The 23,969-nt window shown below is 38.4% G+C and overlaps 1 protein-coding gene across 12 annotated transcripts in view; it reads left to right on the top strand.

The window, feature by feature from the left end:
- Positions 1-23,969, top strand: part of PRRC2C (proline rich coiled-coil 2C) — a 95,975-nt gene that overhangs the window by 60,415 nt on the left and 11,591 nt on the right. For 11 of the 12 annotated variants that reach the window (XM_025926198.2, XM_086693481.1, XM_086693478.1 and 8 more), the window contains exons 18-26: positions 3,817-3,971; positions 5,288-6,068; positions 6,475-6,560; positions 11,211-11,399; positions 11,528-11,779; positions 13,106-13,198; positions 16,910-17,011; positions 19,765-19,966; positions 22,547-22,750. In XM_025926198.2, the coding sequence (XP_025781983.1) occupies positions 3,817-3,971; positions 5,288-6,068; positions 6,475-6,560; positions 11,211-11,399; positions 11,528-11,779; positions 13,106-13,198; positions 16,910-17,011; positions 19,765-19,966; positions 22,547-22,750 (2,064 nt within the window). The remainder of the gene's footprint in view (positions 1-3,816; positions 3,972-5,287; positions 6,069-6,474; positions 6,561-11,210; positions 11,400-11,527; positions 11,780-13,105; positions 13,199-16,909; positions 17,012-19,764; positions 19,967-22,546; positions 22,751-23,969) is intronic. The other variant, XM_086693477.1, reaches the window with a different exon arrangement.

Genomic DNA, 23,969 nt, shown 5'->3' with positions numbered 1-23,969 from the left:
CTCTAAACATGTGGTCCCAGCATCACCTAGAAATTTGTGACAAATACAAAATCTACCTCAGATGTACTGAATCCGAAATTCTTGGAGCAGTCTGTGTTTTAACAAGTTCTCCAGGTGATTCTGATGTGAGCAGATATTTGAGAATTACTGTTCTAGAGTACCATTTTAGGATTCACGTAGGAAAGAAAGAAACTTGGTTTAGTTGTGTGTTTAAGAATTTTTAGTTAGATTACGGAAACCAATTTGACAATAAGTTATATTAAAAAAATTTTTTTTTAGTTAGATTATGTAAAGCAGTGGTTCTCAACAGCAGTGATTTTTGTACCCCGGGGATGTCTGGCAATCTCTGGAGAACATTTTGTCATAGCAGGGGGGCTGCATGCTACTGACATCTTAGTAGGTATAGGCCCAGGGTGCTGCTAAACTTCCCAGAGTGCACAGGACAGGCAGCTCAAAATGCTGATAGCACTCAAGTTAAAAAGCACTGATACAGAGAGAACAAAGTAGACCCGCAGGAGGTTTGGATGCCAGCCTTGTGGTGGTCCATAAGAGAGAGGAGAGCCTAAACACCGTATTTGCAAAATGACAAATGAAGATTATAAAAAGTCCACAAAACATGGCAGATTTATCTTCCCAAATACTTGTTTACCAGTTTTCCGTCTTCCAGAGAACTATTATATTAGCTTAAGACTTAAAAAGGTGAGAACTCCATTGTATTTCTGAATTGGTGGTTGGAAACTGAGCTATTCGTTTTTATTTTTCGAGAGAGAGCGCACACACGATCGAGGGGAGAGAAAGAGACTCTTAGGCAGCCTCCACTCCCAACACAGAGCCCAGTGTGAGACTCTGTCTCACGATTGTGAGATCACGACTTGAGCTGAAGTTAAGAGTTGGCTGCTTAACTGACTAAGCCACGAAGGCACCCAGGCTATTCATCTTTAAAACTCATTAAGATACACTCATCCTTAGGTTGTTTTCCTAATAACATTTAAGTAATTTCTCTTTAGCCCAAAATGTTACAAAGCACCAGGTAAGAACAGGGTGTTGAAAACAAAGTATTATTCAGATTTCTATAGATGTTGCCTGTAGTTGGGCAAACGAGCTCTTCAAAGGATTCTAAAAAAGCTCTTTGGCAAGAAAATTAAAAGTAATGAGTGATGGCATGGCTATGAAGAAAAGCTTTACACACACACGATGTAGTCTAAGCGGGAGACTGAGGTGAACTTACAATTGAAGGTCTCTTTACCACTGTGATGTAATGGAGTGCACGGCATCCAGTGACTTGTCTAAGACCTTTCATTGAAATGAGTGCTGTTCCATTTTAGAGTTAATCTTGTAAAGGACTTAAAACCCCACATAGTAGAAGTATCATGGATAAATCAGAGCCAATCAAGGTTTTATTAGAAAAGCAAAATAACATGGGGTGCCAGTTTGGCTCAGTCAGTGGAGCGTGCAACTCTTGACCTTGGTGTTGTGGGTTCAAACCACATGTTCGTTGGGTGTAGAGATTACTTACATTATCGTATTATTATTTTTTTAATGTTTATTTTTGAGAGAGAGAGCAAGTGAGCATGTGCAGGGGAGGGGCAGACAGAGAGGGAAAGACACTCCAGTCTCTGAACTGTTAGCACACAGCCCTACACAGGGCTCAAACTCACAAACCATGAGATCATGACCTGAGCCAAAATCAAAAGTCAGTCACACACTTAACTGACTAAGCCACCCAGGTGTCCCTGAGATTACTTAAAATTTTGTAAAAAAGAAAAGAACAGTAATAGGTTTTAAAAAGTGGGGCGCCTGGGTGGCACAGTCGGTTCAGCGTCCGACTTCAGCCAGGTCACGATCTCGCAGTCCGTGAGTTCGAGCCCCGCGGCAGGCTCTGGGCTGATGGCTCAGAGCCTGGAGCCTGTTTCCGGTTCTGTGTCTCCCTCTCTCTCTGCCCCTCCCCCGTTCATGCTCTGTCTCTCTCTGTCCCAAAAATAAATAAACGTTGAAAAAAAATTTTTTTTTAAATAAATAAATAAAAAAATAAAAAGTGGGAGCCTGTCTTAGTATTTTTGTTTTCCTGTCACTATTCACATAAGTGGAAATTTTTAGCTATGTAAAGAGAATTGTTTGCAAGTGGATTCCCTACAAACCACTCCCTGATGATACCCTCTTGCCATCCCTCACAGGTTATCACCTTTCTGAGTTGTATACGTATCATTCCCAAGCAAATTCATATTTTTGTTTTGTGTTCCCCAATTAAGATCTATATTTTTTACAAATTAACATAACTTACTTGAATTGCCTTACCCTCCCCTTTTTTTAAATGTTTATTTTTGTGAGAGAGAGAACATGAGTGGGGGAAGAGCGGGGATGGGGATGGGGACAGAGGCTCCAAAAGTGGGTTCAGGGCTTACAGCAGTCAGCCTGATGTGGGGATTGAACTCCTGAATCATGAGATCATGATCTAAGCCGAAGTCGAATGCTTAACCGACTGAGCCACCCAGGCTTCCCAGCCTCACCCTTTTCTTATATTTATTTTGGAAACATACCTGCAACCACAAGTTGCATTGCCTGACCTATTTTAAGTTTTCTTTTAAATATTAAATTTAAGGGATCTTGGGGCGCCTGGCTGGCTCAGTCAGTCGAGCACCCGACTCTTGATTTCGCCTCAGGTTGTGATTTCAAGGTTACTTGAGCCCCATGTTGGAGCCTGCTTGAGATTCTCTTCCTCTCTCTTTCTCTGCCCCTCTCCCTCACTCGTGCTCTTTCCCTCTAAAATAATAAGTAAATAAACTTAAGAGATCTAGATTTCTTACACTTTCTAGGATGTATAGTTTTAAGAAGATACCCCAAATAATTGTTAGTTGGACAATGAGTTGAAAAATACATCTTGAATTACTAATCTGCAAGGTTATTATGTCTTGGCATACATCTGTGCTACTTTACATTCACGTAGAACTTTCACATATATTTTGTTTGTTTTTAACCAACTACACGTTGTAGACAATGGTCTGCATAAAACAGGCATTAAGAGTCATAAGACCAGCTTGGCTATTCACCAGCTCACCTTTAGCATGTCAGCTTCTCAAGAGTTTATTCGTGTTTTGAAAAGGAGAAACAATAGTAATATCCACCTCTTAGAATGGTTAGATACAAGTAAAGTGCGATGTAGATGCGTATAGCACGATACAGATTGGATCCTGGGAGAAGTAGAGGTTACGTGATTTGACTAAAATAGTAGAGTGTTTAAAAAAAATTTTTTTTTCAACGTTTATTTATTTTTAGGACAGAGAGAGACAGAGCATGAACGGGGGAGGGGCAGAGAGAGAGGGAGACACAGAATCGGAAACAGGCTCCAGGCTCTGAGCCATCAGCCCAGAGCCCGACGCGGGGCTCGAACTCCCAGACTGCGAGATCGTGACCTGGCTGAAGTCGGACGCTTAACCGACTGCGCCACCCAGGCGCCCCAGTAGAGTGTTTTAAAAGATAACACCACTGTATTGCTGGGGGGGAAAAAAGATGCATACCATTCAGGGACTTCAAAAAGTCAAAAAAAAATTTTAACCTTATTTATGAAATCATGTATCTATTAAGTCTCTTCAAATCTTAGTAACAAATGGCTACTTTATGGTTTGGGAATTGGGTTATACTGTGGATTATCAGAACGAGATTTTTGCTTTGCCTTTCTATTTTCTTTCTTTCTTTCTTTCTTTCTTTCTTTCTTTCTTTCTTTCTTTCTTTCTTTCTTCACTATTGGATTAAACATGTGTTTATCTTTTCATTTGAAAAACAGAAAATATCATTTTAAATCTTTTTCCATACCCATAGGTGTTGTTATAATTGACGACCATCCTGAAGTAACAGTAGTTGAAGACCCCCAGTCAAATTTGAATGATGATGGTTTTACGGAAGTGGTTTCCAAAAAACAACAAAAACGTTTACAGGATGAGGAACGTCGAAAGAAGGAAGAACAAATCATACAGGTTTAGTGTTTCAATTTGTTACTAGATACTTAGATTGTTGCCCAAAATATATTAGCAAATAATCAAAAGGTTTCTATCTACCTATAATACCAAGGCTGCATTTATTCATGTGTTCTAAATGGCTTTGATTGTCACAACTTTAAATTGTTTTTAACCAGAATTGAGGTAAATGTTAAATAGAATGTAATCACCGTAGCTCACTATTTGCCGTAGAGAAGACCGTCTTTCATTCAGGAATGTTTCATGTTTCAGTACTGGTCATCTTATTTGTCCCATCTTACTTCATGGCAGAACTATTTAATTTTAAATTATCTCGGGAAGCTCTTGAAGACACCTGCCATGATACAATAAATTGCAGATTCTTGACCTGTAAAAGTTTTAATTATAATCTAAACTAGTTCATTTAAACACACAGTATGCATCAAGGTAAGTTACCCCATTTAAATCAACCCAGACATCCATTTTACCAAATGCTGACACAGGATAAAAATAAATAAAATATATAGATCTTAGTGATAATAAGCTCTAACAAATGAGAAGGCCCAAAAACAAGAAACACTGTAAAAATTCTATGTGAATGGTAATATTGAGTTCAGTTGAATATAGCCCTTGGGACTAGATATTTTCAGAAGTCATTCATTCATTTGTCTATTTATCTATTCATTCATTAATTTTTAAGGTAAAAATGGTATCCTATATAGCATAAGACCCCAGCACACCCACAGATTAATATTTCTGTGGCAGATGTAAGTTGAGCGAAGCCAGTAAGTAGTTTTTTGTCAGATCAGGTCAGATTTTTTTTTTTTTTTTTTTTTTTTTAAATTTGAGAGAGAGAGAACACACAAGCAGGGCAGGAGCAGAGAAAGAGGGGAAAATACAGAATCCGAAGCAGGCTTCAGGCTCTGAGCTGTCAGCACAGAGCCCGATGTGGGGCTCAAACTCTTGACCTCGAGACCATGAGCTGAGCTAAAGTCAGACGCTTAACCGACTGAGCCACCCAGGTGCCCCAGATCAGGGCAGACTTTGCTGCCAGTTGAATTCACTGAAAAATTCCTTAACTTTTTGACTTTTAGAATTGTGAAAGAGATTATGAAACTATATATCAAGAATGTATAATACATATTTGTCTTTTGTCCCTAGTAACATCTTGGGTTTTCATAATTTAAAATCTCATTGCAGCTTTGATATTTTTGCTCTATCAAGTACCTATTTTGCAAACTAACGGGACTAAATTAGTAGATCTTGTTAGAGATATTCATAAACCGTTAACTTTCAGCTACATTATTGACAAAAATGTTTCTTAACAATTTTTTAAGGTCTGGAACAAAAAGAATGCAAATGAGAAGGGAAGAAGTCAGACTTCTAAGCTTCCTCCAAGATTTGCCAAAAAACAAGCTACAGGACCCCAGCAAGCCCAGTCTCCAGCTACAGCTCCAGCTCCAGCCTCGGCCCCGGGCACAGGCCCAGCCGCAGGCCCAGGCCCAGGCCTGGCCCCGGCCCCAGCCCCAGCCCCAGGCCTAACTGCAGCCTCGTCTCCACTCCCAGCCGCGGCCTCCACTCCTGTCCCACCCTCCACCTCAGCTGCAGCTGCCGTCTCTTCCGCAGCCCCAGCCTCTGTCCCCATCCTCACCTCAGCCCCAGCCTCAGCCCCAGCCTCTGTGCCCATCCTCGCCTCAGCCTCCATTCCCATACTTGCTTCTGCCCTAGCCCCGGCTTCAACCTCAACCCCAGCCGCCTCAGCCCCAGCCGGCCCAACCCCGATCCCAACCCCGGCCCCGGCCCCAGCCCCGACCCTAGTCCCCGCCCCACCTTCAGCTCCAGCCCTCGTCCCCATCTCTGCTCCAGCCCCCACCGCACCAGCCCAGACTCAGGGCCAGACTCACAAACCAGTCCAGAGTCCACTTCAAACTACGACACAGTCTTCAAAACAGCCACCACCTTCGATCAGACTACCTTCAGCTCAGACACCTAATGGCACAGATTACGTAGCCACAGGAAAATCCATCCAGACCTCACAGTCACATGGCACACTTACAACTGAATTATGGGATAACAAGGTGGCCCCACCAGCTGTGCTGAATGACATCTCAAAGAAATGTAAGTTCAACAGAGAAGTGACGGGTGGGGTATGGCATGAGAATATTAGGTTTGTTTTCAATTTCATTTATGCACTTGGCATATTTTCCTAGCCACCTTTTTTTTTCTTAGTAAGAAGCAGTAATAGTAATTTTTTTCTTCACTTTCTTTCTTGAAGGCTTTGTTTCTAAAACAAATGTGTTATACTTTTAACAGCCATATTTTATGGACACAATTTGTGTTGATTAAAAAAGTACACTGTTTGCGGGGGACATCTATTTATTTTGGTCTACAAAATTCTCTTAAGTGTATCGTGAAAGTCATTGTTTTATTGTCAGGCTACTGTTGAAAGAAAAGGTAAAATAGGTTAGGGATTATCAAGCTCTAAATTTTAATGGTCTCATTTCCCGTGACTTCTTCTTTTTAGTAGGTCCCATTAGTCCACCACAGCCACCTTCAGTCAGTGCGTGGAATAAGCCCCTAACATCGTTTGGATCAGCTACTTCATCAGAGGTAGGAGGAGACTTAATAATGGGCTTAGTTGGGGTTAGTGTACCGGAGTTCCCTTAAAATAGTTTTCAGACTTGAGCGTGCATCACAGTCACCTGGACAACTTATTAAAAGAGATTGCTGAGACCACTGCCCAGAGTTTTCCACTTCATTAGGTCGGTTGAGACCTACATACATTCCTTCCTCCCTCCCTCCTTCTCTCTGTCTGTCTGTCTCTCTCTCTCTCTCCCTCCCTCCCTCTCCTTCCTTCCCCTCAAGCAGGGGAGAGATGCAGAGAGAGAGAGAATCTCAAGCAGGCTTCACACTCATCATGGAGCCCGACATGGGTTTGATCCCGAGACTGAGATTATGACCTGAGCCAAAATCAAGAGTCAGATCCTCAACCAGTTGAGGCACCCAGTCACCCAGGCCTGGATACGTTTCTAACAAGTTCCTAAGTGATAGTATTGCTGCTGGATCTCTACATTTATAAGCTACTTCTCATCTTTAGACCTAATAAGGTTAACATTTTTTTTTTTTTAATTAGGTTTGTTAAAAATATTTATTTTGAGAGAGAAAGAGACTGTGAGGTGGGGAGGGGCAGAGAGGGAGGGAGAGAGAATCCCAAGCAGGCTCTGTGCAGTCAGTGTGGAGCCCGACTTGAGCTCCAGCCCACAAACCTCGAGATCATGACCTGAGCCAATCAAGAGTGGATGCTGGACCCACTGAGCCACCCGGGTGCCCTGAGGTTAACATTTTTTAAGTCAAGTCTTAATAAGAGTGCTTGTGATACAAAGAATATAAGTGCAGTTACTAGTTTTTTTTACTTTTCTACCATGTTTTTGCTCGACTAATTAGTATAATTACTTAGAAGCAGTGTTTACAGAAGTTTTACCATAATTTCTCAAATGTGCAGTATTGGTAAATGACTAGGTTAGCAGGTTTTCACTTACTCATTGAACAAACATTTCTTGAGCACTTGTGGTATACCAGGCTGTGTTCTGACTCATGGGTTTACAAAACAGGGAGAGAGTGTGATTAAAAATGGACAAAAAGCCCTGTATGCATGGGGCTTCCGTTGTGGTTGGGAGGGAACCACTAACATATACCATATAGTATGTTAAATGGTGATCAGTGCTGAGGAGAAAAGCCAAGTAGGGAAGGTATGTAAGTAATTTCCCAAGAGATATAGAGATCATTTAAAATTGGTTGGCTAAGAAATGCCCCTTAGGTGAGCATTTGAGTTAAAGACTTAGAAGAGGTAAGAGCAAGCTATTAAGATTTCTGAGGAAAAGTGAATTCCTCATTCAGAGAATAGCAGATACAAAAGCCGGGGGAGAGGGATATGGCTGATGTGTTTGAGGAAGATTAGGGAGGTCTCTGTGGCTGTAGTGAACTTAAGGGATGGAGAGAGAACAGATGAAGCTAGAAGCATAACAGAAGACAGACCCTACAGGGCCTTTGGGAGACGCAGGAAGATAATAGATAGTTTTAAGCAAGAGAATAACAGCACCTGAATTTTAAAAGGTTATTCTTAGTAGTTTGTTAAGACTAGTCGGGGGGGGGGGGAGGGGAAAGAGTAGAAGTTAAGATGCTATCATAATAACCAAACTACAGTAACTTAAACCAAGGAGTGGCATTAAAGATGATGAGAAATGGTTGGTTTTTAGGTATTTGAAGATAAAGCTGACATGCTGATGGATTAAATATCGTATGTGAAAAAGAATGAGATTTATCTCCAAAGTTTTTGACTTGAACAAGAGGAATAGAGTTTCCTTCAGTTTTGATTGGGAAGCTATAAAATGGATCAGCATTGGGGGAAAAGATGAGGGAGTTTGGTTTGGGGCACGTTAGATTTAGGTTGTTACACATCTAAGTGGAGCCGTTGGGTAGGTTGTTGGATGGAAGAGTCTGTAGTCCACAGGAGATGATCTGGTTTGGAGACATGAATTTCAGTCATTAGTAGGCACTTAAAGTGATGCGGTTGGATGAGGCCACCAGAGGAGAATGAATTCTAAGAGTGGTTAGAAAAGAGAAGAGAATCAGAAGCTAAGTCCTCAGGCTTTCCAACTCATAAAAAGCTGTGATTGGAAAAGTACCCTGGAGGATCTAAGTGAACAATGAGTTGAAAAGAGGAGGGATAAATTGAATGTGTCAGATTCTGCTGAAAGGTCAAGTAAGATAGGCCTGAGAATTGAAACTAATAATGTGGTGGTCACTGGTGACTTTGACAAGGGTAGTATCAGTGGAGCGGTAGGCATGAAAGCCTGGTTAGAGTGAATTTAAGAGAAAGTAGGAGGGAAAAAATGCCTGTAGAGAAAAGTATAATTTGGAGTCACTGCATTCAGTATTTAAGATTCTCAGTTTAATCATTTTTCTTCTTCCTGTTGGTATAGGCATTAGGATTAATCGTAGCATTTTTTATATGGGAAGTTCAAGCTATTTCATACTGATAACAAAAGACGGGGTGGAAAGTGTTTCTTGTGTTTTGGACGGGTACACTGGATTCAATGAGTTTATTAAACTGTTTGTTACCAGTTTTTAAATTGACATTGAAGTACTGGAATGATTTTTCAGCACTCTTAGCTGCAAGATTTTTCTTGTAGACATTCTGCTATGGGTTTCCAGTACTGCAGGAGAAAGCATACTTGAAAGAATGCTCACATCTGCCTTCAGACAGGTAGCAGAGGAAGATACTTTGGTGGTATTTCATTTTTTTCACGTCTTTCTTTATCCTTTTTATGTTTTCTGGATAGAATGTGATTTTTTGGTTGATCATTGCACATGATTTTGGAATATTGCCTCATGGTGAACTTTGAGCTAGCAAAGTTACATTTCACTTTTAATTCATTTCATGGATGGAAGGTTGTTCCTTAATGGGATTTCTTGAATGACTCTAGTGAAATACAGTTCTTTTTTTCCCCTTTAAATGTTTGTTTGTTTGTTTGTTTGTTTTGAGAGAGAGAAGAAGAATCCCAAGCAGGTTGTGCGCTGTCAGTACGGAGCCTGGCGTCGGTTTGAGCCACCCAGGCACCCCGAAGTACAGTTCTTTATGATAGTTTCACTCAGTGCTATGAATGTTAGATACACCAAATAGACCCATCAAGATTGGTGATATAATATGATCTCAGTTTCATTATAAATATTTTTTGTTTCAAAGGATATGATATTCTTCCTAAAACTCACATTCTGTAATAATGCTATTATTAACTGTCAATCTGTTTTTGCATTTCATTAAACTATGTATAAGTTCTTAATTGTTTCTGTACATAAAATCAATAGTTTTCAGTGATTAATTTCTGCACTATTTTGCTTTTCTAATGTTAAGTGTACATTTACACTGGATTATAGAATTTCATCATTGACTAAAGCAAATAGAGATTTTTATTCTAAGTTACATCAATAATGTTTGCCTGTATTTGAAAGAGAATATTCACATATTAAAAGTAAATCTGAGGGCACCTGGGTAGCTCCGTCAGTTGAGCATCCGACTCTTAATTTTGGCTCAGGTCATGATCCAGGGGTCGTGGGATCTAGCTCCGTGTCAGGCTCCATGCTGAGCTTGGGGCCTGCTTAAGGTTCTCCTCCAGCCCCCTCTGCCCAGTAAACAAAATAAAATAAAATCTGAATGGCATGTTCTTTTCATACCGTTGATATTGTTACAGTGATAAATGTAACAGTAACCTTACACAGAAATTGACTGATACACTAAGTTCAGGGATACCTACGCTGATAGGACATAATGATTTGATTGTAAGACCAAGGCCTGAAGTTGAACCTTGTCCCAAGTTTTGTTTGTTCGTTCTTCCTGAAAAGATTAAGTAATTGTTACAAATGTTCTCTAGGTTAGAAAACCCTATTTTGTCTAGCTTTCCACTTGTTCATCTTCTACCACAGCTGCTAACACCTGCTATGTTCCAGCCTCCACTACCCTTTTTTTAATTCTTAACCTTTACACCGGGTGTTTTCTCTGCTAGAAACACTTCCCCCTGATTTGGTCTTTTAGATTAAGTTTCGGTGTGACCTCCTCAGGGCCTTTTTTGTCCACCAATCTGAAGTGACTTAACCATGTATTGATTTTTGCATATCCCTTTCAAGTTGTTCATTTTCTCCATATGCTATAATGCAAATTCTGCAAGTTAGATTAAGTTAGATTCCTGGTGTCTGGATTAGTGCCTTGCACAAAGATGCCACATAAGTTAGCAGTTTAATTTGATTCCTAAATTGTGTGCACTCTATTACCAAACACAGAGTATTTTCATGGACATTATTTCATTTTCTTTTAAAGGAAAGTATGTGACACGTGTTCCTATCTTTCTTCTCTCCCTCATCCGTTTATTTGTTGCTGATGCTGTCTTTGTGTGTCTGTTGCTTTTACATTTGTTATAAATGAGTGAGTAGCTTGAGGCTATGATTTGCCCACACTCAAACTTCTAACTCTTAAAGCCAGGACTTTAGAAAACGTAAGTCTTGTCCTGGTTTTCATTTTATGAGTCGTTTTTTAATACAGATCAGTAGTGGCTAAAGGAAAGTTCTCTTAAAACATGATCAGTGTCAGTTAATGCATAGATTGCTTCAAACCTCCTGTTATGAAATATGTGCTACATACATCATTAAGTCATCTTTGAACTCCGTTTGCTTTGATAATAATCAAGTTTTAAAATATTTTCCTAGGGAACAAAGAATGGTCAAGAAAGTGGAGTTGAAATTGGCATTGACACAATTCAGTTTGGTGCTCCAGCTTCAAATGGGAATGAAAATGAAATTGTGCCTGTGCTGTCGGAAAAAAACACTGACAAGATACCTGAACCGAAAGAACAACGGCAGAAGCAGCCTCGGGCAGGCCCTATCAAAGCCCAGAAGGTAAATATAATTCATATGAAAGCCACTAACATTTAAAGGAGAATGGTTAACAGTTTTAAAGTTGAATTAATTTTCAGTGAATTGTCTTTGGTCGTGATGCCTTTTTGTCATAAATATTGAATTTTTAGCTTCCAGATTTGAGTCCAGTAGAAAACAAAGAACACAAACCAGGTCCTATTGGAAAAGAGCGATCGTTAAAAAATAGAAAGGTGAAAGATGCCCAACAGGTGGAGCCAGAAGGACAAGAGAAACCAAGCACTGCTACAGTCAGAAATACAGATCCTGTAACAACAAAGGAAACCAAAGCAGTTGCTGAAATGTCTACTGAAATAGGAACAATGATTTCAGTCTCATCCACAGAATATGGCACTAATGTGAAGGTAGGCAACATGCAGTGGTGACCGGCTCGGTTGATGCAAACCATGTCTGAATGAGTGGGGAAAACAGCAATAATCCTCTTCTCTCTTCCTTCATCTTTCTGTTTATTCTTTCTTCTTTCTTCTTTCTTCTTTCTTCTTTCTTCTTTCTTCTTTCTCTTCCTCTTCCTCTTCTTTGGCTTGAGGCATATAATTCTATAAACTAATGGGTTATTCTGCAGAGACTCTTTTATTGCATGGTATGTATTTGTGATCTAAAGAAATTCCTTATAATAAATTATTTCTTTCTGTGGAAATTTATTCTTAATTCTGGACTGAGTAGTTTAAGTGAAAAATGTGCACACAAGATTCGAATGCTTTTCATTGGGCTTTGACAGGCTTTGAAAGGATTGTTGTATGTTTTTATTTTGTTAATGGTGTTACAGTGGAGCCTTACCTTGCCCACTAGTAAGATTTTGAAATTAGGAAGTAGGTCAAATCAAATTTTTAGTGACTCCAGGATAGCCAGTTTTCTTCCAGGGTTGCAGTAGATCACTTCCATTGCTTGAGCACCAGAGGAAATCATTGACTAGTGTTTAGGGACCTCATTGAATGAAAGGTGCAGATCTTTAAAAATACTCATCATGGCAAGATACACTGAGTGACTTATATGGACCAATGCTTGTGGGAATGGCAAAATTTATACCTGCCCTTTTGTGTTCACTCTGGTTCATATACTCAATGAGAAGAAAGGTAGGTGGAAACTTTCATATTTGAATATTTCGTTCCTTTTAATTGCTATACAACTCAATACATGTAAACAAAAAACTCGGATGATCCAACTCTACCATATTTAAAGAACAGATTCATGAAGATAAACAGGTTTATCCTAAAACCTAAGTGCAACAACTAAGATCTTGACACTCACTTATCTATGTTGTATTTTGAAGAGAATAAAAAAAAACAGTAGTTGAAAGTAAGCTATAGATTAAGTATGAGAACCACATAGAGTTCTTTTAGTAATCCACAGAAATAAATGGTACTGTTGGCAGCCTCCTACTGTGCAATGCATGTAAATTTTTTAAGTTGTAATTGGAGTGTAATTGTACAGTATAGCAGTGCATTAAAAAAAAACTGTACAGGACCCCAGCAGTAGTTGAAATGTCACCCCTTCAGTGGTGAGTCCACGTTTGTTTTATCACACTATTGCTTTTAAAGATTTGAGTAATTTGAGTCTTAATATCTCCTCTTCTGCTTTCTCCAAAACAACTTTACATCTGTTAGGCTATCATTAGAAGGTGAGTCACTAATTTAGTTTACAGCGTATTTTTTTCTATTACTGCTCCACAGGAGTCTGTGACAGACTATACTACACCTTCTTCTTCTCTGCCTAACACTGTGGCTACTAATAGTGCAAAGATGGAGGACACTTTGGTTAACGATGTGAGTAATCAACTTCGGACGTTCAGGTTTGGTCAGGGACCTGCTGTTGTTACCTGATACATACCGTGTGACCGATACTTAATTCCTCTCTGGGAAAGGTCCTAGTCAGTTTGTATTTTGGGGCACTCATAACAATAAGTACCAAAAATAGTCAAAGCTTAGGCTTAGTTTCATAAGTACTAATCCTGTTAACCTGGTTTTGGTTAAGAATTTTGTTCTTTCCTTTTACATTCTACAGATCCAATAATTTATTTGGTTGATAATTTTGTTCTTAAATGAAACCTTTCATAATGCAGTGAAAGCTCACTCAGTTAAAACAAAAAGAGTGTTGCCAAAGATTCCTCGTGTTTCTTTTTGAGCTTAAAAAAAATTACATTGTATCTTAGCAACATTCCTGTTGTAAAGATTGAGCTGTAACATATGTGTAAGTACTGTACTTCAGAAACTCTCAAATGCTCTGTTAAAAAGTGATAGTAAGTTGGGGCACCTGGGTGACTTAGCTGGTTGAGCATCCAGCTTCGGCTCAGGTCATGATCTCGCAGTTCGTGAGTTCAAGTCTCACGTCAGGCTCTGTGCTGACAGCTCAGAGCCTGGAGCCTGCTTCCAATTCTGTGTCTCCCTCTCTCTCTCTGTCCCTTCCAGTTTGTGGTCTGTCTGTCTCTGTCTCTGAAAAAATAAGCATTAAAAAAAAAATTTTTTTAAGTGATAGTAAGTGACGTAAATTTGGCTGTAGTTTTCCAGAACAGCCGTGTTATAATTCAAGATTATGTTAAGTCGTTACAGTCCCTCATTTTGCCTAGTTCATTGACAAGTGAAAAATTATAAGCCCAGACAAGTTAGGTAACCCTCTGCGGTGGAAGAGCATTTTAGAGTTACACATGCGGCCCTTGTTATGGAGGGCAGGTGTGGTGGAAATTTGGTCAGTTGCTCTCTTTTTAAAATATACAATAAGGCTCATTCTTTTCAAAAATCTCCTTCACAGATATATTTAAACCTTTCACACAAAGGGCTTTAACTCTGTCATTCTGAGAATAAAAATCTTAGGTCTTACAGATGTTTTTCCCTGTGCTTTCTAGTTTTACATCTGGCATCAAGTATATAGAATTTTAGAGACATAAAGTGCATTAGGGATCATTTAATCCAACTTTAGTGGTCAGGCCATAGGACTGAGGAAAAGGGAGAGAGAAAGGAGTATGTTTCATGTTTTCTGTTAGTGATAGGAGAGCTCCTCAGGAGCTGATTAATGTAATGTCTCCAGCTTTTCCATGTAATAGAGCCTCTCTTGATATACCAAATCCTTTTTCCCTTACCTTTTTGGAGATAGTCTTAAATTTCTTTAATTTCCTGTAAGAAGTAATGGGAAATTTGGAAAGGACAGAAAGACTCCCTGTCAGATAAGTGTGGATACCACTATGTTGATTATCAAATACTGAATCAGTAAGCCTCAACATAAAGTTGAATTATACTTTGTCTTCTCTCATTAAAAAAAAATTTTTAGATGACACTTTTTCAAGAAAGTGTATGATGCTTTCTGCCAGACCACCCTCTAAAAATATGGTTCATGAAATATGGATAAGTTCTCAGAACCCTTAAAAGTCATTGAAAATATTCATGAGAGTGTTTTCATGGTTTCCGTGTGATCTGCAGTGCTAATCAAAGTGTAGTTCCTTGTGCATGCAGGTTAACTAAAAGAGAGAGACCCAGACTGTGTCTGAGCAAGTAGTCTACATTTGCTTTTTAGCTGTGTATCCACAGCATGTGTGAAAACAGGAAGATCATCTTGGGTCAGGGAGAATTACAGGTGGTCATCAGTTTGGAGTGATTTCACAGTGGTGCTTATTTGTGCCAAGTATAGTGGTGATTCTGAACTTAACTAACGTAGCGTTAAAAACAGATGTCCTAGGGGGGCCTGGGGTGCTTAGTCGGTTGAGCGTCCAGCTCTAAGTTTTGGCTTGGGTCATGATCTCACTGTTCCTGGGTTCGAGCCCCGCGTTGGGCTCTGCGCTGACTGACAGTGCAGGGCCTGTTTGGGATTCTCTCCTTCTCTCTCTGCCCCTCCCCTGCTCACGCACTCTCTCAAAATAAATACTTTAAAAAAAATGTCCTACATGGGAAAAATTTTAGGACCTTTTGAAATGTTCCTTTTTCACTCATTAGTGTGTTTGAGGGTTTTATGCATAGAGCTTTTGTGTTTTGAAAAAATTATTCTTGATAAAGGTTTATGCCCCTTATCAAGGCTTAATCTACTTATTTAGGATATTTAGCTGGTGTTTATTGGATAGTATTACTTAATGTTGCAATCATTTTGAATCTTGAATCTTTGAATGTCTTGAAGATTTAAATGCAGGTGTTGGTTTTTTTTTTTAATTTTTTTTAATGTTTTTATTTTATTTTATTATTTTTTAATGTTTTTATTTTATTTTTTTGACAGAGAGACAGAGCATGAGCGGGGGAGGGTCAGAGAGAGAGGGAGACACAGAATCCAAAGCAGACTCCAGGCTCCGAGCTGTCAGCACAGAGCCCGGCACGGGGCTCAAACTCACAGACTGCGAGATCATGACCTGAGCTGAAGTCAGACGCTCAACCGACTGAGCCACCCAGGCGCCCCTGTTTTTTTTGTTTTTTTTTTTTTTTTTAATTAATATTCCTAGCACAGCTATTTAAAAAATGTATAAAGTAATCTCCATTAAGTAGTCCATGGTATTCTCAATTTGTTAGTACTCCATAGTACCACACACAAAGTGATCTTAAAATGATTACCTTAAAATGCTCGCTAAGCATCTCATTTTATCTGAATAAGTGAACCATCAAAATCAATCATACTGTAGTACATAATAAAATCTCAAGGTCTAGAGACTTAGAGGGGAAAAGATATGTGTAGAAAGTTTGTAATATATTCACGTTTCTGACAATATTTGCCATAATCATAACTAGAGCGAGCCAGGTTGCTCAGTGTAACAGGGTGGTAGCAATATTCTGTACTTTCCTCCCAATTTGACTTTTGTTTTTGAATCTAGTTATAAGAGTATTGACTAAATTGCAGGAAGGAGATTAATTTCTTAATATTTACATTATCATGTTAAATGCTTCTGATAGAACCCATGGGTCCCTGAAAATTTTAATGGAAATTATATTCCTTAGAGCTCTGCTACGTAATGTAATGTATGGTCTAGGAAGCATCACCACTTGGGTACCTGTTTGAAATGCAGGATTTTAGGCCTTACCTCACTCCAGCTGACTAGAATCTGCATTTTAATAACATCCCCTGGTGATTAGTATACACATTAGAATATGCGAAGCAGGACACCTGGGTGGCTCAGTTGGTTAAGCATCCAACTCTTGATTTCGGCTCAGGCCATGATTTCTTGGTCATGGGATCAAGCCCTGCATCAGGCCATGTGCTGCCAGTGTGGAGCCTGCTTGGGATTCTCTCTCTCTAAATAAATTTAAAAAAATTTTAACTGCCTTTGAGTGTATACCTTATATTTGGAACAGATCTTTTTCTTTAATAATATGCATTTAAAAAGCAGATTGCATTTCTCTAAGATGTCCAAAAATATCAATTACTGCAGACACAATGTAACTCTAAGTAATGAAATATTCCTGTTGGCTCTGATGAAAAATAAACACCCTCAAAGAGTACCTTAGCATTCTCCGTAATGAGGCTTTTGTAGCAACTTTGATGATGATATGTGTTGCCTACCTTTTCAGGTGCCCCTGCCCAACACCCTCCCCCTCCCTAAGAGGGAGACTATCCAGCAGAGCTCCAGCCTCACTTCAGCTCCTCCCACTACTTTCAGCCTCACCTTCAAGGTATGTACAACGTCCTGCTCTAAAGGTCCTTGATGAGTGCATGCAAGGGGACACACGTTAAAAATATTCTTTTGGTATTTTTAACTTGTTTTGTGTGGTAAGCAACACTACTAAGCTGAGGAAATAGTTATGTCAAATTATACCCTAAAATTTTATTAATTTCTAAATCCACTTTAAAGTGAGGCTTGTTACGGTTGCGAATTTTGTGTTAAAAATACAGGAGAGCACTTATATTCCGTGTTTGTACTGAGTCCCTCTCAGGGACCATAGTTTTTGGATACATCAGTTGTGTACAAAACAAACCAACTAGCTTGGTGTTGCATGGTTTTTTATCCTAAGTACCAGTAATGGTAAGACTTAATTTTCTATCTTTCCTGTAAATCATGTGAATTGAATGAATGCACTGTAATAAGTAGAATATTTTATAATGAGGTAATTACAAGTGATTTTGATTTGATTTTTGTTGGATAATTTTGAATGAGAGGGCAAAAGAGATAATAGACAACACACATTTTTTTTATATCAAGAAATTTAGGCTTGTTTTTAAAACTCCTTTTGTGTTTATAACTTTGACCTGTGTCACTGACGCTTTTTTACAGTTGAGTTGAGAATTTTAAATCAATTTCCACTCACCTCCAGATTAGTCAGGTTTTTTAAAAAAGCACAGACATGAAATAAAGTGAAGGTTTTTTAAAGTGTGTATGTTTATTCCATTGGTGCTGTTTGTTCAGTTCTGTAATTTGGGCAAGTATAACCTCTATAGCGGGGCCTCCTAATGCTGCATTGGTTGACAGCGAATCTTTGATGGTCTTCAGGAGAGGCCAACTTCAGGAGTTGGCCAATGTTCAGTTCTAGAAGTTTGAGACTAAAATTTTATGAGGTAACCATTCTGCTTTGTGTCAGCCCCCATCTTTCCCCAGTCCTTCCTCTTTATTACCAGTTCCTACTCAGCCGTTGTTTTTCCACTTGAAGGACTGTCTCAGTCTGTGTTTTATACTGTGTCTTAATGTGTGGTTTTGACTGTATGCTATTCAAGGCTAGTCTAATTTCACATAGGCAAATATATCATCATAAATTCTTTAGGCCAGTTAATTCTTCAGAGAACCTATTCAACACTGCTTTTCACTTAATGTTTTTGACATTCCAAGAAGAAATATACATTTAAAATTCAAACGAATTTAAATTAAATGTCATTAGCTTAAAACTTCTCTAGTTTCTTTACTTTTACTTCTTCTGACATCTGTCTTTAGTTGGGTAATATATGAGTATAGAAAAGTTCTATTACATGGATTTTGTTGACAGTTTTTGTCAAGGGGAAAAATTAGTATTTTTAAGTTGGTATTTCAAAGACCTACAACATCTTAACTATGGCATTAAAAATTGTTACTTGATTTTTTACAGCCGAATTTTATAGATTACTTTCAGCATTTTTTCTTGGCCCAGTATTTTGACCAGTAGGTCTAAAAACGCCACAATCTGTGTATCTGTTCCTTCCTGTTGAAGATCTACATCTGTGCTATCCAGTTCAGGATCCACTCACCACATGTAGTTAGTAAGCACTTAAATGGGCTGGTCCAAGTTGAGGTGTGTGCTGTAAGTGTAAAATAGACACCAGATCTGAAATGTTAATAGTTTTAAAAATTAAAACATGTCAATTTTTGTGTTGATGTGTAGTTTTTAATTTACATTGTGGATGCATTGGGTTGAATAAAAGATGTTATCGATATTAGTATTATCTCTTTAGTTTTTCAAAATGTGGCTATTAGAAAATTTAAGATTATGGGGCGCCTGGGTGGCTCAGTCGGTTAAGCGGCCAACTTCAGCTCAGGTCATGATCTCGCGGTCCGTGAGTTCTAGCCCCGTGTCAGGCTCTGTGCTGACAACTCAGAGCCTGGAGCCTGCTTCAGATTCTGTGTCTCCCTCTCTCTGACCCTCCCCTGTTCATGGTCTGTCTCTCCCTGTATCAAAAATAAATACACGTTAGAAAATTTAAGATTATATATATGGCTTGCATTTACATCTCTGTTCAGTAGCACTGGTCTAGGTAGATGAAAATGCAACCTGTTTTTACATTTTAAGAAACTAAGAGACTACAGGTAAAGCCCATAGTCACAAATTCAAATGGCAGCAGTCAGTATCTGAAATGCTTGTTGAGGTCTGAGTGTAAAACAAGACCTATTTCTACTGCACCCAAGCCTAAAACCTATCTGGTTACTTTGCCTTTTAAAACGCTGAACATAAAACAGCCAAACAAAAGGTGCCTGTCATCTGCCATTTGACAACTGCCTTATACAGAAGGAATAGGTATTTATGGAGGGCCTTCAGTGCCTTTCCAACTGGAGTCAGAGCCTTAGGTCAGTCCTAAGGGGCAGGACATTTCTGTTTCTTTATTCATCTGGAGGGGTGGGGACTCCTATGGACATGATACAGGAGCTTTGACTTTATATTTCACTGACTTCTTTGCCAAAGCTGTCAACAAGCTCTCTTTAGATACACAATTACAGCCTACTGCCTCCCAGTTAGAGCAAGGGAACAAAGATAAAGGGGAAAGTGAAAGGTTTGAAAGCCTTAGGATTTTAATCTTTTAAATTTTTGCAGTTTTTTTTGAAGGATCATATTTGGAATTTATTTATTTATTTATTTATTTTTTTTTATATTTGGAATTTAAATATATGCACACATGTGTATGTTGGTATGTGTATTCTGCATTTGCTTTTTTTCCCCCTTTAAAAAAAATGTCCATTTTATTACAGATGGAGTCGGCACGTAAGGCATGGGAGAATTCTCCAAATGTACGGGAAAAGGGGTCTCCAGTAACTTCCACAGCACCTCCAATTGCAAGTGGAGTCAGCAGTAGTGCCAGTGGGCCCAGCCCTGCTAATTACAATTCATTCTCAAGTGCATCAATGCCTCAGATTCCTGTTGCTTCAGTCACTCCCACAACATCACTATCAGGTAGAAGGTTTTATACCTTTCCTTTAAATGTCTTAATTATTTAACATTTCCTATGATCTTTTCCTGTTTACTATCCCCAAAACCTACTATTTTTAAAATATTTAAGGCTGCACAAGGTCTGATCATTAGCTGTTTTGTAAACTCTTCTTGCCCACCCCCATGCCTTTCTGTGTGCTTGCAACAACCCCCCCCATAGGTACTAATAAGTAATTGGCGAAAAGATGTTTATCTTTTTCCTCTAAATTTTTCTATAAAATTCACAGTTGGATTTTTAGTTTTTAACCTATATATATAGCTAATAGTCCAATTCAGAAATAACAAAGAATCACACGAGCTGTAGATTTTTGTGATCTGTATCTAATTTGAAGGAATTGTTGGCCTAAATCTATTGTGATGACGTGTATTTTCTGGTGAAGAATTAGGGGTAAAGAATTTCCAGTCTGTTATTTGACGAGATGATATCTAGTGGGTTTTGTTTTTTGTTTCATCTGTTTTTAAGGAGAGTCCATGAAGACCCCAGGTTAGAAAGTGTTTTTCTTCCTTAAATTTTTTGCTAGTATGTAATCCTTTCATTAAACTATATCTCATTTGGGGACTTTACAGTTCTTAAGTAATTACATTTCTAAAATGCTCGACTCTAGGAAAGTACACCCTTTTACCATATGTATAACCACATTTCTTATATTGAAAACAAATTTCATTTCAAGCTTTCCCAATATTCTGTAATGTTTTCCAAAGCAACAGAAGCTGCTTTCCAAAAGATATAAAATAATCCAGCACATAATTTACTTTCTTTGGTTCTCATTTAGTGATTGCACTACTGCCTTTCAATATTCTGGCATTCTATACCAAAAGAATTGGTCTTTAGAATATACTACCATTATTTTGGTGTTATCAAAAGTATGAATCAAAAGTATGTATCAAGACAAGCATAGAGATTCAAATCATAGAGTATTCTATTTCTCTTCCCTCTTTAAGACCCTTTCAAGCATTCCCTACCATGAATTTGTAAGACATCTTCATTATACTTAGCATTGTACCCAGTCATTTGGGTGGATAGGAGTTGGGACTGTAAAGCAACCAGGAGGGGAGTGTGGTGGGGAGATTAGGAAATAAAGGGACTGGGAAGGTTCCTACATCTTTCTTTGGACCCAGCTTGAACAACGCAGGGGTTAGGGGCATTGACCCTCCCCTCCCCCGCGCAGTCAAAAAACAAACAAAAACAGACAAAACAAAACCCCAGGATAACCTTTTCCCTAGGTATAACTTTTGGCTCCTCCCTTCCCCACCCAAATGAACTACTAATAGCCTACTATTGACCAGAAACCTTACTGATACAAGTAGCCGATTAATACATACTTTGTCTGTTACATGTGTTATATACTGTATTCTTGGCAATAAAGTAAGAGAACAGAGAATGTTACTAAAAAAAATCATAAGAGAAAATACATTTATAGTACCGTACTGTATTTAATTGCGGGGCGGGCAGGGGGAAGTCTATGTGTAAGTGGAGGGACCGCCCCACACTTTTCAAACCTGTATTGTTCAAGGGTCAGGTGTACTTCTTTCCTTCAGGTCTGGTTCCCCCACACTCTCCTCGATTAAGATAAATTTTTATACTTCCTGCCCAATTATCCTACTGCTAGAAACTCAAGTGGAAGGAAGAACAAACGTACCTTGATCTTGGTCCTCTCTTAGAACATCTTTTGAAGTCTGAAAAGAATGATGATTACATCTCACTTTTTAATCAAATGCCAGTATTGTCATTCCTCCAGTGTTACAGTCATTAAAGCTCACTGATCTACAGAACTAATTGATCCCTCAAGATCTTACGTTTTATAACTCTACTTATTTACTAATAATTTGTCTTTGTTTTTAAGGTATCATCACATACCTGTATTTTGCTGGTATATATACCAGGAGGGAGGGGACTGACTATAACCTTAAGTTTATATGACTTTCAAGAGCACTTGTCATCTCTAAAGGCTCCTTTTACATTAATGATTTTTAAGGTGCAGCACTTTGTTCTTCTATATTCTTAATGTCTATGCTTGACCTTAGTAGATGTTTGTAAATATTCATAAATGAATGCGGCTCTTAAGGTTACCCTTAAGGTATTTCGCTGGAAAGAAGAAAAACTCTAACCTTTTGTTTACGTGACTTTTTAGGAGCAGTTGTGATCTCTTGAGATGCATTTACATCCTTAATTTTTCATAAGGTGCAGCATTTCATCCTTCTGTCTTGTTACATTTAGCCTAGCCATAAATGAATGAAGCTCTTGACCTTCCTTTTCTTTATGATGATTAAACACTATTAGTTGGAGACCAAACTGTAGCAACCCTGTAGGCCCTTGGCCACCTTATTTTATGAGTAGTATTTTGAAATTGTCTTCTCTTTGTATGTTTTTATTGTATATATTTCCCCAAATTTTATAGTCTTGTTTACATTTGGTGATTGTTACTTAAGTACGTGGGGAACATAAACATGAATTTGCCAGTTTCCAGCTGGTGCTTGAGTTATTTTACAGTGAACAACAGTGGCACTTGAAAATATGCTACTTTCCCCCTCTCCCATGTATAGGAGCTGGTACATACACTACCTCTTCTTTGAGTACAAAATCTACAACCACATCAGACCCTCCTAATATTTGTAAAGTGAAACCCCAGCAGTTACAGACAAGCAGCCTACCTTCTGCAAGTCATTTTTCACAGTTAAGCTGTATGCCTTCCCTTATTGCCCAGCAACAACAGAGTCCACAAGTCTATGTGTCTCAGTCTGCAGCAGGTAAGATTTTTGGGCTTGGGTATAGGGAATTTAGAAAATGAAGACTTTTTAAAATGCTTATATTTTCTCTTTTTCAAATTAAAAAAAAAAATTGAGCTTTATTTATTTTGAGAGAACATCAGCAGGGTGGGGAGGGGCAGAAAGGGAGGGAGAGACAGAATCCCAAGCAGGCTCCACGCTGTCAGTGCCCAACACAGAGCTCAGTCTCACAAAACACGAGATCGTGACCTGAGCTGAAATCAAGAGTCGAACTCTTAGCCAACTGAGCCACCGAGGCACCCCTCAAGTTTAAATATTTTTTTGATCTGCTTTGCAAATTTGTTTCCTCATGGAATTTAATGTTATTTCTCCTTGGTAAGTATTCTGGGACTCTTAGCAGTTCCTTATACATATGTTACAAATATATTAGACAAATTAGTGTCTAATAATTGGCAAAATAACTTCTGCATTAGATGTTATTCCAGTCAAGTTACAAAAGTTTGTTATCTGAAACTTGACAAATTGATAATAAAATTTGTGGGGAAGAGTAAACTAAGATTAGCAAAGAAGAAAAAAATAAATGAACACAGTCTATTTCTTGCCTTTCTATTCAAAGAAAGGCATTTTCTATGTGGAAGATATAAAGATTGATTTCTTTAAGGGTCACAGGTATTAATAGTTTCTTAATTCATTGCTGGTGAGTGTATAAATTGAACCTAATTCTTTTAGAAAAGTATCTCAGAATATTCTATGTGTATGTACTTAACTGTAGTGAGAGTTTTCACACTTAGGAATCTTATATAAATAAATTTCTCTATTAATAAGACATATATGTATGAGAGTTTTTATTGATTGCAATATTGTTTATAATGATGACAAATTAAAAACAATATGGGAACTTCTCCAAAACATACTATTATATAAAAACAGCAAATCACAAAATAGTTTATATAATATATAGAAATTTGTTAAGAATCTATACCAAATTCTTTCAGTTATTAAACATCGCTGCCTTTGAACTATTAAATTCCTTAATTAGACATAAAATTAGAGTAGGTTTGCCAGTAAGCAGGTAGGTTCATTTTCACTTTTAGTAGATCAGGTCAAATTTTACTAGTTTATACCCCATTGGCAGTATATGAATATCTGTTTTCCTATATCATCACAGGTACAGTTGACCCCTTGAACGATGCAAGGGTTGGGATGCTGACGCCCTACACAGTCAGAAATCCACATACAA

Source organism: Puma concolor, chromosome E4 (genome assembly GCF_028749965.1).
Source record: "Puma concolor isolate L17-30 chromosome E4, mPumCon1.1.hap2, whole genome shotgun sequence".
Classification (NCBI taxonomy): domain Eukaryota; kingdom Metazoa; phylum Chordata; class Mammalia; order Carnivora; family Felidae; genus Puma; species Puma concolor.
The sequence above is the reverse complement of the archived record's forward strand: the minus strand, read 5'-3'. Positions and strand labels throughout refer to the sequence as shown.